Genomic DNA, 14,119 nt, shown 5'->3' on the forward strand with positions numbered 1-14,119 from the left:
TAGAAACAGTACACATTTCAAACCAAGCTGCTGTTCCGCTTTTGAAACACCACAAAAAGTTCCTCCTTTTTTTAGATGGTTACATTGTTAATTCCATAATAGCATTTCCAGTATCATTACTGCTGTTCTTCAGGGCTGGGACTGCCTTTCCTCTCAACTCATTTGCTTACGACATGACCAATTCTATGTCCTAATTTCCACGCCTGTTTCATCAACTGCTTCCTCTTCACTCTCCTCTTGTACACTTGAAATCTGTGTTTTCCTGAATTGAGACAGCGTAACCTTGAACTTTGAATTTCTCAGCAGCTGCTCGCTATGCTTGCTGAGGTAAGTCCTTGACCTTGGTGTCCCAGAAAACGACATAGGTGTCTGAAGCTGGGCTCTTGTATACATCTGGTTTTGTGATGACAAAGGGCATATTCGTAGATTCTTGGACAGTGACCCTAGTAACCTGTCAAAGACCCAGTTTGGACACAGCTTTCTGTGCCATCTTTTCACTCCAGCTGTTTTGTTTTACTGACTGAATCTTCATCGATTTCAGTGGCAGCTGCCAGCTAGGCTTGTTGCGCAGTTGCCAGTGTGGAGGAATCTTGTGCCTTGAGCTCCGGTACTGATCCATTGCTGTCAGATTCTGCTCCAGACCCTGTCTCAGCCCGGGGCTGTGACAGCTGTGCTGTAGCAGGGGCGATTTCTGTGGCTTCACTGTGCATTTTGTGCAGGGAACCCCTCTCACTTTGGGGTTCCACCCCTCTTTCCAGATCTGTTGACTGTGGCATTACAGATAGAGGAACTGAAAGGTAGGCGGTAGGGCTTATCTAGTAGTGTTGGGAGAATGGAGTGGTTGACCTGGGGGGTGCCTGGAATGGAGTTTGGGGCTGCCAGGGCAGTGATCTCATTAGGAATCAGTGCTGAGAAGGGGTGCTGGTAGCAAGGTGAAACTGGGGATCATGGGAGGTGAGAGCTGAGGCCCGTGGGAATAGAGAGGAATAGAGGAAACCATGCTGTTGTTATTAGTCTCCATTTCTTCTTCCCTGCTGGGCTGTGGCGCCAGGTTGGGCTCTGCTGGCTTAGTATTCTGTAGTGACTGGGTCAGTGCCTGCAAGCAGGGGCAGGGAAGTCTGAGAAGAAACATGGGCTAGAGTTGATTTTTCTTTTTTCATGGGGTGAAGACCTAAGAAGAGTCTTATATTTCACACCTAGTAGTCATCTCCTGGCTATCTCATTCTTTTGCTTCCTCTGTACTTTTTTCCCTACCAAGTCCATACATACTAGGACCTGCAGACTTTTAAGATCTGCCACAGAGCTGGCTGGTCCAAGTTTGGTTGGTATGAGGTGCACAGGCCTGAGGGTGGGTGACCGTGAAGGCAGGATAGGCCTGACTAGGAGCTGATTTCTTTCCAGGTCACCCTGGACAACATCACTTGGTGGAGAAGAAAGACTGTGAGACCTTGGTTGGGAGCCAGGTAGTAGCCACTTGCCCGCCACTGCCCAGTCAAGTGTCAGCCCAGAACCCAGGAGCAGCTATTGGCTACACGTCATAGACATAGAGGGAACATGAGTGTGGGGGTGACCACCCTCACTCCCCTCCCCCCAGCCTCGGACACAAGCATGGTAAAATCTGCCTTTTCCCTTGTGGACTACGTGGTCTTCGTCCTGCTGCTGGTTCTCTCCCTTGCCATTGGGCTCTACCATGCCTGTCGTGGCTGGGGCCGGCATACCATTGGTCAGCTGCAGATGGCTGACCGCAAAATGGGCTGCCTTCCCGTGGCGCTGTCCCTGCTGGCTACCTTCCAGTCAGCCGTGGCCATCCTGGGTGTGCCGTCTGAGATCTACCGATTTGGGACCCAGTATTGGTTCCTGGGCTGCTCCTATTTCCTGGGGCTGCTGATCCCTGCTCACGTCTTCATCCCTGTCTTCTACCGCCTGCATCTCACCAGTGCTTATGAGGTGAGCGGGGAGGAAGGGAGGAGTACATTGGACCCTCAGGCTCAGGGATAGGAGGAAGAGGGCATATCTGAGGGACCTGGGCCCCCAGGTTACCTCTGCCTAGTGAGAGTGACAAGGGCAAATCATGTGTTCATAGATTCTTTCTGGGTGAGGTCGGGCTGGGGAGAAGGCGGGTGCTGTGCTGAGTGGAGCCAGAGTGGCTGCTAATTGGATATTTAATGTTTTGGGACTGTGGATGGGAATTGGATATTCTCTAACGTTTCAGGACGTCTTGAGGGAAATTGTGTGTGAATTGTGGGGAGGAATACCTTCTTTTTTTTTTTTATACTCCTACCTAGTACCTGGAGCTCCGGTTTAACAAAGTTGTGCGAGTGTGTGGGACCGTGACCTTCATTTTTCAGATGGTAAGTGGAATGAGGCTAGAACTGAGCCTGAGGCATGGTGGCGGGGCCTGAACTCAGGCATGCTGAGGCCGCTGGAGCCTTCCCTGCTCTCAGACTGGCAGGTCTAAAATTCCTGCTAGGGGTGGGAGTCACAGAAGCCCCCGGAGGCATCCTGCCTTCCATTCCTCCCAGTTCCAGCGCAGACACTATGGTGGCAGTGAGCCAAAATCTGGAAGAAGGGAGAAGGAAGTAAGCCTAGGTAAAGGAAGCTGTTGGGGTATTGGAGCGGAGGTCCACCGTCACCTCCTCTTCCCCTCACAGTCTGTTTTCCGTGCCCAACAGGTGATCTACATGGGGGTTGTGCTCTATGCACCGGCATTGGCCCTCAATGCAGGTGAGTCCCAGCCCCTGGTCCCCTGCCCCAGGAGGCTGGGAAAGCACCTTTGGGAGGGTTGGGTAGAGGAGGGTGCCCAGAAAAGAATCGACCTTGGCCTGGGAATTACTTCACTGCGTGGCCCTTGGCTGGTCTCCACCAGAGGTGAGAGCTTGCTTCACTTCACCTGAAAGCTAATCAAACATTACCGTGCCCTCTCTGAACTGGTTAATCACCACCTTTTGGTGGAGCTCTATGTTCATTTTTTTCCACTGTGGTAAATGATTTATTGCATCCTAAATGACCAAATGCTTCATGTCTTACCAGGGTTTCTCTGGCTTCCCCATTGGGAAATCCTCTCCCAGAGACAGAAATGTGACTTTTATCTTTACAGTGACTGGCTTTGATTTGTGGCTCTCAGTGCTGGCCCTAGGCATTGTCTGTACCGTTTACACTGCTCTGGTAAGTCGGGTTAGTCTTAGGGGAGGGAGAACAGTTGAAGTAAGGAGGGGAAATGGAAGAAAAGGAAAAGGAATGACTGAGATGAGATAAGAATATAAGGAAAAAGGTGGAATGAAATTCTGGGTGGAATGGAATGAGATTTAGGAGATGGGATGGGATTATGGTGGGGGATGGGGTATAGGCGGCGCTGACATATGAAGGTAAGGGAGGTGGTTGAAATGACGTCAACAGGGTCTCAGTAATTATGCCCCTGGCAGCAATATAATACGGAGCCCTTGCTGTGGCATCGTGTCCTCATTGCTGGGTAGTTTTGAAGACATTTGTGTCAGGCATGCTCTTTCTTACAGGGCGGGCTGAAGGCAGTCATTTGGACAGACGTGTTCCAGACACTGGTCATGTTCCTAGGGCAGCTGGCGGTTATCATCGTGGGGTCGGCCAAGGTGGGCGGCTTGGGGCGTGTGTGGGAAGTGGCTTCCCAGCATCACCGCATCTCTGGGATCGAGTAAGTACATCTCTCCCCATGGCTGGGGTCTCTGGTGCCTATGAGCTGAGCCTGTCCTAGAACCCGAGCTCAGGGTTAGAGGCAGCAGAGGCAAGCTGTGGAAGCCTTACGTGCAGCCCTGGGTCAGGTGGGAAGTTGGCAGTGCAGAGTTGCAGGCTGATCACAGGGTCCAGGTTAAGTGGGGTCAGAACATTTCTAGTGGCAGGAGCGAGGCTGTTGGTTCGGGGAATGGAACCCTCCCTCCAACTCGCTACACTGTCTCTTGAGTCCACCCAGTTCTTGCCTTCAGTAGTTACTTATCCTTGGCGGTGGTGTCTCTACTCCCCTGTTGTAGGAGGGTGAGGAACTCTTGAGTCTCTGGGGCTATGGCACAGTAACCAGGAGGCACTAATTTCAGGCTGAATCCTGACCCTTTTGTGCGGCATACTTTCTGGACCTTGGCCTTCGGGGGTGTCTTCATGATGTTGTCCTTGTATGGGGTGAACCAGGCTCAGGTGCAGCGCTACCTCAGCTCCCGCACGGAGAAGGCTGCTATACTGTGAGTGCGGGGACAGGGAGACTGGGGAGCAAGGGCTGGGGAAAGGGAGTGGGCCCCAGTCCCACGGACGCAGTTTGAGTGGGGGCAGGATGTCAGAGCACACCCTCCCCCATTGGGATCAGGATGTGAGTCTGCTTTCTGGGGCTCAGGGACATGCTTGAGGGTCTCTATTAAGCCCTCTCTCCCTTTGACCCTGGCCTCTTCTTCAGCTCCTGCTATGCAGTCTTCCCTTGCCAGCAGGTGGTCCTCTGCATGAGCTGCCTCATTGGCCTGGTCATGTTCGTCTACTACCAGGAGTATCCCATGAGCGCCCAGCAGACTCAGGCAGCCCCTGACCAGGTGAGAAGGCCTTTCTGGCCCTCTTCTGTGCCCAAGAGGGGTCAACCTGGTCCCTTCAAGAGTAGTGTCTGGGTGGCTGCAGAAAGACTTCCACCCCAGGGGCAAGTGCATTTAAAATTTTTTCCATTCTGGGACTCTATTGATCTAGATGTGGGGACCCTAGCGCTCAGCACCCCAGCATCACCTAATCACATTGCTCACCATGCTGGGTGGGTGGGGACCTACCTTCATTGACCCACCACTGTGCACCACCTGTCTCATGAAACCCTCTCAACAGTCTCCTTTTGTAGAGAAAAGAGGCTTAACAAGGTGACCAGCACGCTCAGATCATACTGCTGGTCGGGTTGGAGCTGGGGTAGGAACTGGGTCCTCTTTCCAGAGCCCATGTGGGGTCACCTTTGGTGCTTGGCCCCTCTCCCTGATGCTCCAGACTGGCTGGGGCATGTGCAGGGGGCCTCCCGCATTTTGTGCTGTGGGGAAGGGCTCCCTCTCAGGAAAGCTATGCACTTCTGCTCTGCCTGCAGCTCGTCCTGTATTTTGTGATGGATCTCCTGCAAGGCCTGCCGGGCCTGCCTGGGCTCTTTGTTGCCTGCCTCTTCAGTGGCTCCCTCAGGTACCCCCTTTGACTATTTCCCTCACGCTTGGTGCAGCTGGGCCCTACTTGGTTACAGGGTCATGGGTAGAGGAGGGGATCCCTCCTTATGACCATCCATCGGGAGGTGATAAGGGACAGCTCATTCATGGAGGACAGAGCATGTCTTCTCCCAGGAGATGCTCTCTTTTTTTATGAAGGATTCTTTTATAATACCAGGAGTCAGTCTACTGAACAAAACCTGTACCCCCCTCAGAGGACAGGTGTCTTCACTTTCAGAGCCTCTTCCTCAGCTGCCAAGTATGAAGGAGGTTTCTTGGCTTCACTTGTCATGTCCTGCCTTTAGGTGCTGTCCCCTCAATAGAGCCCCGTGTTAGTTTGACTTCTCAGTGCGGCTTGTCTTTCTCCTCCTCCTTTCAGCACCATATCCTCTGCTTTTAATTCATTGGCGACCGTCACACTGGAAGACCTGGTCCGACCCTGGTTCCCTCAGTTCTCAGAAGTCCGGGCTACCATGCTTTCCAGAATCCTTGGTGGGATTATGCTTCCTCATCTCCTCAGTCACGTTCTTTCTAAGATCTAAGCACTGTCGCTGGTCTGCTTTGAAGCACCGGCTTTAGCCTGGCCTCAGCCCTTGCTGCTTGTCCGTGAAGCCATTAACTTGTCCGCAGCTCAGGGCACTTCCTGGGGCGGTCTCTGAGTCAGACAGGGATGTGGACAGGGTGGGAGGGACCTGGAGCTGGGGCCTAAGGCAGTGTGCCCTGTTTCCAGGGACACAGAGGTAGTGGTCTGGCGGGGAAGGAGCTTTGCTCACTTCCCATCCCTTTTTATTGTGTTCACTCATATCTTGTCTCCTCCCTTCTTTTCCCCAGCCTGTAGCTATGGGCTACTTTGCCTGGGAATGGCCTATGTTTCCTCCCAGATGGGACCGGTGCTGCAGGTAGGTAATGACTATGGAGGGAAGAAAGCAATTTTTAGGGGAGAAAAGAGCAGATTAAAACAAAATTGAGAAACACAACTGACATGAAGGGAGAAAAATAGGGACAGGTGTCAGAAATTCATTCCCCTTTGATGGACTGCCTTTAGCTGTGAACAGATTAAAGTAGCCAAAAGCCCCAGAGTCATTCCTGGGACATTGTTGGCTCAGAGACACTAAGGATCAGCCTCAGAGGAGAACCCAAGGCACTTCCCCTTCCCCATCCCCACCCCCTGGAACCCTGCATTGTGCTGGGGCCAGATAGAAGAGCTGAGATCTGAGGCGGTGTTGGGAAGGCTGGGGGTCTCAGCCTGTGTGCTCTTTCTCCAACCCTGTTCTCCGCAGGCAGCCCTCAGCATCTTTGGCATGGTTGGAGGGCCGCTGCTCGGACTCTTCTGCCTGGGCATGTTCTTTCCTTGTGCCAACCCTCCGGTAAGTGACCCACATCTGGCTCCACAGTCACGTGCAGGGGTGTACCTGGGAGGTGGCTTGGCAGGGCTCTCACTATGAGTGCTGGGAACTGGTGTGACAGGAGAGTGTGCTGTGTCTTTGGGCAGGGTGCTGTCGTGGGTCTGTTGGCTGGCCTCATCATGGCTTTCTGGATCGGCATTGGGAGCATAGTGACCAGAATGGGCTCCAGCATGGGTCCCCAACTTATAAATGGGACCAGCTCTTCCCTGCGCAGCAATCTGTCCACCGTCACCATGACCACGCTGATTCCCTCGACCACCCCCTCGAGGTGAGCTGGGCCTCACTCTTTCTCCTTCAGGAGCCTAGCTCATTTTTAAGGGGTTTCCAGGGTTCTTGATAAGAAATGGGCCACCAGAAGCCTCAGGGAAATGTTGGGTGTTGGATCCCAAGACCCTGGACTATGCAGGCGGGTGGAGATGGGTGACCAAAGGAGATCCTGTCAATGAGTTGTCCTTGCGCCTCTGTCCTCCCCAGGCCCACGGGGCTGCAGCAGATCTATTCCTTGTCATACTTATGGTACAGTGCTCACAACTCCACCACAGTCATCGTGGTGGGCCTGATTGTCAGTCTCCTCACTGGTGAGAGCGTGTGGGATGGGGTCCCAGAAAAACTGGGTGGGCTGAGGGAGGGCACTCCAGGAATCTGGACTTTGAGGGGAGAAATGACCCTACCCTCTGGGCTCCCAGTATCATTAACAGTCAGATTTCTTGACTGAGATCCAGGAGGTGGGTGGGGCTGGGAGTCCTGAGAACAGAGGGTTTGCTGGAAGACTCAGGCGCCTTGACCTGCAGGGGGAATGCGGGGCCGGACCCTGGACCCTCGGACCATTTACCCTGTGTGGTCAAGACTCCTTGCCCTCCTGCCTGTGTCCTGTCAGAAGCGACTTCGCTGCAGAAGCTACAGCCAGGTAGTGTGTGTGGCGTCCACATCGCCCCCGCTTCCCTCTCCGGGCCTCTGTGGGGCCTTCTGGGGTCCTGTCCATCCCTTTTCTTTCTCCCGCCCCCAGCGCCCCTTTCTCTGATGACATGTCTGCCCCTGGCCCATCCTGCCCTGGCTCCTTCCCCCAGGGGGGCACTGGTTTGGTGAGCAGAAGGCTCTGAGCGCAGAGAGGCGCACGGTGGGCTCACCTTTCCTCTGCTGTCCCCCTCGTGCTGCCCTCCCTTCCAGCTGGGGTCCAGGCAGGATCTTCCACCCTTTCTGCATGGGTTGCTTCCCCAGCCCTTTGTCCCTGACTCCTTATTTCACTCCCTTTGCTCTGTGTGTCTCCAGGACCTCTCTGTGGACCCCACAGGGTTCCCAGAAAAGATGAGTAATGGGATGCTGAAGGGCTGTGGAGACCAGGAGGCCATGGCCGTGCCTAAGGAAGGCCCAGGCCACCAGGGGAGCAGCCCCACCTTCACCCTCCAGGAGACCTCACTGTGATCTGGACTGGGGAGCCAGCCTGAGTCTGCCCTGTGGTACAGCGATCAGCTACTTGATGTGTTCTGCAGGGGACTGGATGACAAGATGACCTAGCTTACACCAAAGGACTTTGTTCTTAGGGTTTTGTGCTGTGGTAGAAGCCACCAGGTCATGGCAGATATGAGGATCGGCCAGGATTTTGCCAGAAAAGAGGATAGTAGGGAATCCTTGAGGGGGAAAAGGATAATGGTTTCTGATTGAACTCCACCGGGCTCATTTGAAGTGGATGGAGACCACAGTGCAGGTGACAACTGCCATGAGGCTTGACCTGACAAGATTGACCACCTCTACCATAAACTAGCTGTTGCTTCCCTTGCAGCCTCATCTAAGCACCAATTCTGTCTGCCACTAAGGGCCCCTGGGCTACTTTCAGGTTGTCTGTTACACTCAGGCCCCCTCATTCTTACATCTCTACCTCCATTCTTGTGAGGGAGGTTCTGGTGTTCCTGGGAGGCCTCTCCAAATAGGTACATTCATCTCCTTTGGGTAGAGCAAGGGAAGCTTTCCACCCCACTACCTCCAGCCCCACCACTAATGGGCACTTGGGGATGGGGCAGATGCTGATCTAAGAAACCAGGGCATGACCAGGTCCACTGTGGAGTGTCCATCTTGACTCCTGAGCCACACCACCCTAGTATCGTTTTGTCATTTGTTACCCTGTTAAATGTTGGAATTTCTTCCCCACATCTCCTTTGTTCCTGGGGAATAAAAACTAACATTGGAACTAGAATCTGGGCTCCTGGATTGTCTGCAGCTGCTCTTGTCCACCCGCAACCCCATCCCTAGAGAGGCTAAGAGCCCTCATTTTCCATGTACAAGTCTTCTAAGGAGAAACAGATCTCTGGCTCTGGCTCTGTGATGTTTCAAGTCATGTCCCTGGCATGTCTGCAGGGGGCAGCATTGTAGAGTATTCAAGGTGGACTTACATTGTCTATGAAGAGCACTGCTCCTTCCCACCCACACCTGGTCTCTACCCCTGCTTGGCCCCTGTCTAGCTAAGGAGAAGCAAGTCTGCAGAATATCCCTGATCTAATGATTAAGGGTATCTATGGAGAAATTCTACAGCAAAGCTTTAAAAACTATAAGCAAAGGTAAAGCAAACTACGGTAATTCTTTTAACTATAATGAAAGTTTTATTTTTTAAATTATAAGAGAAAGTTTACTTAGGAAGTTGTAGAGGTAGGAGAAGTGAGCCAGTTGGGCTGTGTAGGCTCAGGAAGCAAGTTACAAAAGCAAAAGAAGACCCTTGGAGCTTAGGAGAGAGAAAGACAAAGGTAACTCACCTGGGGTGGAGGGTGGGGCAGTCGTAGAGAAGAAAGGGGAGGGAAAGTTGTGAGCATGCCCCGGAGGGATAGTTCTCAAAGATTTTTAAAATATATATTTTTTTGTTTTTGTTTTTTTTAGAGAGAGGAAGGAAGGGAGAGAAGCATCGATTTGTTGTTCCACTTCTTTATGGATTCATTGGTTGCCAGGGATCAAACTGCAACTTTGGTGTAGTGGGATGATGCTCTAACCAACTGAGCTACCTGGCTAGCAGGAAAATTTAATGAAGTATTGAAAAGCTCTCCTTGAGATCAGAAACAAGATAAAGATGCCTGCTATTACAATTTCATTTCATGATTGTACTTGATATACTTGATATTCTAGTTGGCACAGTCATACAAAAGTTCAAAACAGGAAAAGTGATGAATTTGACCATATTAAAATTCAAAACTTCTCTTCCATGAAAGACACCATTAAAAGAGTTAAAAAAGAATGTAAAAAAGTAGAGTATATCTGTGCCACGTATAACTGAGATAAAAACATGTTATAAAGAACATTTCATGCCCTGGGCAGGTAGCTCAGGTGACTACAGCAGTGTCCCAATACACCAAGGTTGCGGGTTCCATCCCCAGTCAGGAGACATACAAGAAGCAACCAAAGAATGTATAAGTAAGTGAGACAGCAAATAGATGTTTCTCTACCTTCCTCTCCCTCTCTAAAATCAATAAACAAAAATTGAAAGAGGACCTTACAATGTTAAAAAAAAAAAAAAAATGAAAAGATCTGAACTGAAATTTTACAGAGGAGTAAATGCAAATGGCCTATAAACATGAAAAAATCATTCTTGTTAGCAATGAAGGATAGTCAGTTTTTCCATAAACACGAGTGTTCCAAAGGAGCTGGCCAGCCAGGAAACATGACAAATGTCCTATGTAGTGTCTTATCAATAATTAGCTAATATGTTATGACACAGCCATGCATTAGAATACTATGCAGCCCTTGAACAGAATAAGCTAGCTTAAAAAATAAAGATGCCCCCCTGACTGGTGTCATCCTGCAAAGTGAAAGGTTGCTGCCAGTCGGGGTACATAGGAGAGACAGCCAGCCAATGTTTCTCACCCTCCTCCCCTTTCTCTAAAAATAAATAAAATATATTTTTTTACAAAGTAATGATGTCAGGGTCTCCAAGATATGATTAATGTGTATTCCATTCTACCATTTACATTTTAAAAGGAGCTGTACATATTTATGTATTTGTCCATGTACACAAAAGTCTGGAAGGCTACACAAGAAACTAAGACGGATGGAAGAGGGGCTTACTGGTCTGAAATCTGTATATGCCAAATGTATATGTAATTTATTCAAATTATTTAAAAATAAAAGTTTGCCATACATACCATTTGTGTCTATTAAACATTGGCTAAATTTTATTCATTTTAAAATGTTTGGAAATAAAATGAATGAGCTGGGTATTTACATAGGGATCAAAAGTGACAGCACAGAGGCCGTTGATGCTAATGATGTCTCAGGATTACCAACCACAACTTCTGGGCTAAAGGCTGCCATTCTCACCCACAATTGTGAAACAGCTCCCATCTGTTTCGTAAAATTCGTCTGCGTCTGCGTGGCTAGCACTTCCCTGTACAGTGAGTTGAGATGTCTGAAACTGTCAGTAACATTGGGGACAGAGAACTCTTAGTAAAAATAACTGTTCCATTCTAGGAAGCAAGAAACTGTCTCCACCCATTTCCTGCCCCCCCATAAACTGGGAGAGTTTCTGTGATGAGAAGTTGAGAAAGACCCATGTGATACTACTAGGCCAGTGATGTTATAATAAAATAATTTTGTTTATCTGGGTAGGATAAGGTTCTTTAGCTGAGACTGGGTCTATTAAAACCTGCTGAGTGAGATTCAAAATACTTTCAGCTGAATTATTTATAATGCTTCCAGTAGCATAAATGGGATACCCAACTGAACAGCTCAAACAGGACATTGAAAAGAAATCTGGAGAACCGAACTCCAGAGCTGCCTACTTAAGAAGTTTAAGTGTCAGAGCTCTGGGTCAATCTCTCATGGTGACAAAAAGACTTCTGCTGTTCCCAGCACCACATCTTCCATGAGATTATTTCAGGCAGAAAGTGTGAAGGAGTCCCACATTGGTCTCCGTGTTTTTAATCAGGGAGAAAAACCTTTTGCAGAAGCCCCCAGATTTCACCTCAGGTGACATTGGTCGGAACTCTGTTACACACCCACCCACAAACCAATCACTGGCAAGGGGGAAACGTATTACCATGTTCGGCTTAACCAATCACAATTCATTCTCAGAACCTGGGGGATAGGGTTGCCTATTCCCTGTTTGTCTAAAATTTATTTATAACTGATTTCCTATATTTTTATTTGCTGCCTGGCAACCCTACTGGGGACATCTCCATCTTTCTTAAGTCCATTGCCAGCCAATACTTTACAAAATCAAAGCTCCATTAGCAAAAAGAAGAAGGTAGTGCCTCATTGCTACACAAGATTTTCTATAGCTCCCATAAGGAAAATCCTAGTTTATCTCTCTGCTCCTTCCAATTTGACAGACAGCCATGTACCTGAGATGTGATGGTAAAGATTGGAGTAAATGGATTTGGCCGTATTGGGCGCCTGGTCACCAGGGCTGCTGTTAACTCTAGCAAAGTGGAAATTGTTGCCATTGATAAACCAATCATTGACCTTAACTACATGTTCCAGTATGATTCCACCCATGGCAAGGTCAATGGCAGTCAAGGCTGAGAATGAAAAGCTTGTCATCAATAGAAAGCCCATCTCCATCTTCTAGGACTAACATCAAGTGGGGTGATGCTGATGCTGAATATGTTGTGGAGTCCACTGGGGTCTTCACTCCCTTGGAGAAAGCTGGGGCTCACTTGAAGTCTGGGACCAAGAGGGTCATCATTTCTGTCCCTTCTGCTGATGCCCCCATGTTTGTGATGGGCATGAACCACAAAAAGTATGGCAACTTCCTCAAGATTGTCAGCAATGCCTCTTGCTCCACCAATTATCTGGCTCCCCTGGCCAAAGTCATCCATGGCAACTTTGGCATTGTGAAGGGACCCATGACCAGTCCATGCCAATGCTGCTATTCAGAAGACCGTGATGACTCATCTGAAAACCTGTGGCGTGATGGCTGAGGGCTGCCCAGAACATCATCCCTGCTACTGGTACTGACAGTAGCTGTGGGCAAGGTCATACCTGAGTTGAGTGGGAAACTCACTGGCATGGCCTTCTGTGTCCCCACCCACAATGTGTTGGTCATGAATTTGAACTGCCATCTGGAGAAAGCTGTCAACTATGATGACATCAAAAAGGTGTCATCAAAACATCGAAGGGCTCCTTAAAGGGCATCCTGAGCTACACTGAGGACCAGGTTTTCTCCTGTGACTTTAACCCACTCTTCCACCTTTCATGCTGGGGCTGGCATTGCTCTCAATGAGTACTTTGTCAAGGTCATTTGCTGGGATGACAATGAATTTGTCTACAGCAATGGGTGGTGGACCTTATGGTTCACATTGTTTCCAAGAAGTAAGAGCCCAGTCCCAAGGAGAGGCCCAGAGGAAGAGAGACACCCTCAGCTGCTGGGGAATCCTTGCTCCAATTTGACACCCAACACACGGAAAATCTTCTGTTCCTCAACAGTTTCCATCCCAGAACCCCTGAGGAAGGGGAGGAGCTTAGGGAGTCCTATCTAATCAAGTACCATCAATAAAGTACACCATACACCCTCAAAAAAAGAAAATCCTGCTTTACATGATTCAGAAGATCATAGTTTTATAATATTATAAAATAAAACCTAGGTCCTGGCCAAGTATCTCAGTTGGTTAGAGCATCATCCTGATATTCCTGATATGCCAAGGTTCCAGGTTTAATCTCTGGTCAAGGCACATCCAAGAAACAATCAATGAATGAATAAAAAGCGGAACAATAAATCTCTCTCATATCAAAAAAATTTTTAATTAAAGAAAAAACCCTAAATTTTCAGGGTCATCTGGCAAAGACAAACAGTGACAGATTTGTTAAAAATAAGTTGCATGTAGAGCATGTTACAACCTGCAATTTACATTTGTGTGACCCAAAGTTTTAAAAGTCACCACCTAGTGTTCTTTAGCTCTCCTGTGGCAGCTAAAGAAGAGGGAAACACCAGCCCCGCTTCTTTCTGGGATCCTGAACTTTTCTCAGTGTGGAAGATTTGAGTTATTACTGCCTTTTCAAAGACCACTTGGGATTGAAGATCAAGGTGCCACAGAAATAATGACAGAGAACAGGAATGATTCCTCTGAGAGTCAGTGCCATTTCAACACTATTTTTATGCATTTATATAAGGGGATGATTATGATGTATGTAATGAAAAGGCAGTTCTGGGTTCTGATTATAAGTGTGACTACTGGGTTGTTGCTCATAGATACACACAGACTCATGACCCCTATGCCCAGTCACCAGCTTACCAATATTAGTGGGCTGCCCCATTCCCACAATCCTGTGTAAAACCACTGGTTTGTCAAACCCCCATGAACTCTGGCCAACAGCCCAGGCAGCCAGTGAAAATTCTGTCTGCCAGACCGGAAACTGTGTGATAACTCTCTTAAGTGTGTTGACTCTGGGAGACAAAAATCTGATGGCTTGCATGGAGATACTTACTGGAATCATGTCCGGCAAACACCTATGTTTTCTGAGTTTGGTCAGAGATAAACAAACGAACAAATAAATAAGTATATATACATATGAAGTACATATATGAGAAAATATTACCCATTTCCTAAACTATATGTTTTA

The 14,119-nt window shown here is 48.9% G+C and overlaps 1 protein-coding gene and 1 pseudogene across 1 annotated transcript; one reads left to right on the forward strand and one right to left on the reverse strand.

The window, feature by feature from the left end:
• Positions 1 to 710, reverse strand: LOC150005735 (nascent polypeptide-associated complex subunit alpha pseudogene; annotated as a pseudogene).
• On the forward strand, positions 254 to 10,706 carry SLC5A6 (solute carrier family 5 member 6). The gene is made up of 16 exons (XM_090281033.1): positions 254 to 327; positions 1,402 to 1,947; positions 2,286 to 2,351; positions 2,673 to 2,724; positions 3,098 to 3,165; positions 3,513 to 3,667; positions 4,065 to 4,205; positions 4,415 to 4,544; positions 5,069 to 5,157; positions 5,557 to 5,669; positions 6,009 to 6,076; positions 6,458 to 6,544; positions 6,670 to 6,851; positions 7,058 to 7,161; positions 7,375 to 7,490; positions 7,853 to 10,706. Exons 2-16 carry the CDS (start codon positions 1,555 to 1,557, stop codon positions 8,003 to 8,005), a joined length of 1,917 nt encoding a protein of 638 aa, XP_090137159.1. The 5' UTR covers positions 254 to 327; positions 1,402 to 1,554; the 3' UTR covers positions 8,006 to 10,706.
• The last annotated feature ends 3,413 nt before the right edge of the window (positions 10,707 to 14,119 follow it).

This window comes from Furipterus horrens, unplaced genomic scaffold (assembly GCF_987537825.1).
Source record: "Furipterus horrens unplaced genomic scaffold, mFurHor1.1.pri manual_scaffold_6, whole genome shotgun sequence".
Taxonomy (NCBI): Eukaryota; Metazoa; Chordata; class Mammalia; order Chiroptera; family Furipteridae; genus Furipterus; species Furipterus horrens.

Excerpts from the sequence above, each read along its gene's own strand:
- SLC5A6 (XM_090281033.1), top strand. The coding sequence starts at position 1,555 with ATGAGTGTGGGGGTGACCACCCTCACTCCCCTCCCCCCAGCCTCGGAC. Across the intron at positions 3,166-3,512 it reads GTACCGTTTACACTGCTCTG|GGCGGGCTGAAGGCAGTCAT; the intron begins GTAAGTCGGGTT and ends TCTTTCTTACAG. Across the intron at positions 4,545-5,068 it reads CTCAGGCAGCCCCTGACCAG|CTCGTCCTGTATTTTGTGAT; the intron begins GTGAGAAGGCCT and ends CTCTGCCTGCAG.